This window comes from Ceratotherium simum, chromosome 3, assembly GCF_057802395.1.
Source record: "Ceratotherium simum simum isolate JZ-2026a chromosome 3, ASM5780239v1, whole genome shotgun sequence".
Lineage (NCBI taxonomy): Eukaryota > Metazoa > Chordata > Mammalia > Perissodactyla > Rhinocerotidae > Ceratotherium > Ceratotherium simum.
In genome coordinates, this window is record NC_141902.1 from 28,698,232 (window position 1) to 28,700,421 (window position 2,190).

Consider the following 2,190-nt stretch of genomic DNA (forward strand, 5'->3'; position numbering starts at 1 on the left):
CAAACATGAAGAGCCAAGGGGATAAGAAAGTTGTTCTGTTACTAAGTCCTTTAGGTATGTATCCATTAGGCATTTAAATTAGATTCTCTATTTACTTTAAAAAATATTGGGCTGTCTTAAGAAATTCCTTGAGTACACCAGTGATGATTCACCTGGGATAACTGCTCTTGTTCTGCACTCCACCCCCATCCCCAATAATGAAAACTAAAACAGTATGAAATAGCATGGATATAATGCCCTCATATCACTATTTACTGGAGTTATCCATGTTGAAAATATTGTTGTTACATTTGGAATTTAATATAATCAGCTGTGGTTTAGCTCTGCCCCGGTTAGTTGAAGAATAAAACATTGAGGGACCCCACTGAAAAATATTGTCTTTAAAGTGTCCATTGGAGAATTAGCCGCAGTTAATCAAGTTTTTCTTAATTAATCTTTTATGTCTGGACAGTGGTTTGTTTGATCTCATGTAGATTCATTTATGCTCGTTTTACCCTCAGGACTTTCTTCAGTGCAGCCTTCATTTCCTTGTTTCGTAAGCTGTAAATCAGAGGGTTTAAGAAGGGAGTCACCACGGAGTAGAACAGAGTCATAATCTTCTGCATTTCTGCTGGGTTATCAGCTGTGGGGCTCACATACATTGCCAAAAGGGCCCCAAAGAATAAGCACACCACTGTCAGATGTGATCCGCAGGTGGAAAAGGCCTTCTGCCGGCCAGCTGCTGAAGGGACTTTAAACACAGCTATCAGTAAAAGGGAATAGGAGCTAAGGATGTACAGGAGAGTGAGGATGATAATGAGGAAGTTAAGGACATAGAAGACGATCTCAGTGACAGGAGCTGGGGCACAGGACAGAGCCATCAGTGGGTCCATGTCACACACAAAGTGATCGATCGTGTTGGGCCCACAGAAAGGCAATTGAGAGAGCTGCACAGTGGAGACAGAGTAACTAAGGAACCCAAACACCCAGCAAAGAGACATCAAGATATAGCAGAATCGTTGGGTCATGACTGTCGGGTAGTGCAACGGGTGGCAGATAGCAAGGTACCGATCATATGCCATGATGCAGAGGAAATATACCTCAGTTGTGGCAAGGGAAGTGAAAAAATAAAACTGGAGGAAACAGCCAACAAAAGAGACGGATTTTGTCTCTGAGAGGAAATTGGCTAGCATACTGGGCACAGTGGAGGTAATGTACCAGATTTCAAGGAAAGCAAAGTTCCCTAGGAGAATATACATTGGGGTATGGAGCCGTTGGTCCAACCTCACAGCACAGACAATGATCCCATTTCCCAACATGGTAAATATGTAGATCCCAAAGAACAGGGCAAAGAGGAAACTTTGCAACTCTTGACAACCAGGGAAGCCTAGAAGGACAAACTCAGTCACAGTGCTTGTCGCTGAGTTGTTCATGAATCCCACAGCTGCAGAGAAGACAGAAAATATCATTATATGAGCTGTTTCGTTTCCTGAAAAACATGTAGGAAACCTGTGCAAGGTACATGTGGTGGCTATTTGGCAATTAGTTTGGAATCACCCATCCTTTTACTCCTGGCTCTTTTTTAAAAGCCACCAATCAAAAATCCTGGTGTCTCAAATTTTGATAAACTTGGGTTCACAACAATGGAATATGTACATTTTTTGGATTTTCCTTATCAATGGATTAGGTTAAAGAAAACCTCTCTTTCCTTTGAAATTTTGGAAACTCAGAAACACTACCCTCTATGAAAGGCAGCAAACTGGTTATCAGTTTGTATTTCTTTTTTCCACCCATAGTTTATTATATCTAACAGAACAGCTTTTAGTCTGAATTAATTTTTTAGTCAACAATTGAGTGGAATAACTATTTTTTGACATCTCTCTCCAAATAGAAAGTACTTTACATACTTCTCAGGTCCCCTAGAGCTGTGTGTGTCCTTTATGCACTCTGAGTTATTTTGTTCACATCAGAATAATTTTCTCTCATAACATATTGATGAATTATAAGTCCCAGCATAGAAACCAAGGGTAGAGGTCATAGTAGTATTTTTCTGGAGTGTAGAGAGTTAATAGTTACCTCAGAATATTCCTTGAATTGACTCTATGCTTTTATTTTAAACTCCCTAATTTGTCAGTTGAATCTCCACAATCCTAAACAAATGAAGTGTTTTAGATCGTCTTACCATATATCTCTCATTAAAATAAACAATTT

At 39.6% G+C, this 2,190-nt stretch overlaps 1 protein-coding gene across 1 annotated transcript; it reads right to left on the minus strand.

Annotated features, from left to right (window-relative positions):
• Nucleotides 1–479: 479 nt before the first annotated feature.
• LOC106800022 (olfactory receptor 11H4-like) lies at nt 480–1,981 on the minus strand. The gene is made up of 2 exons (XM_014780367.2): nt 1,969–1,981; nt 480–1,399 (listed from the first exon to the last, which is right to left on the minus strand). Exon 2 carries the CDS (start codon nt 1,296–1,298, stop codon nt 480–482), a length of 819 nt encoding a protein of 272 aa, XP_014635853.2. The 5' UTR covers nt 1,299–1,399; nt 1,969–1,981.
• Nucleotides 1,982–2,190: the final 209 nt, after the last annotated feature.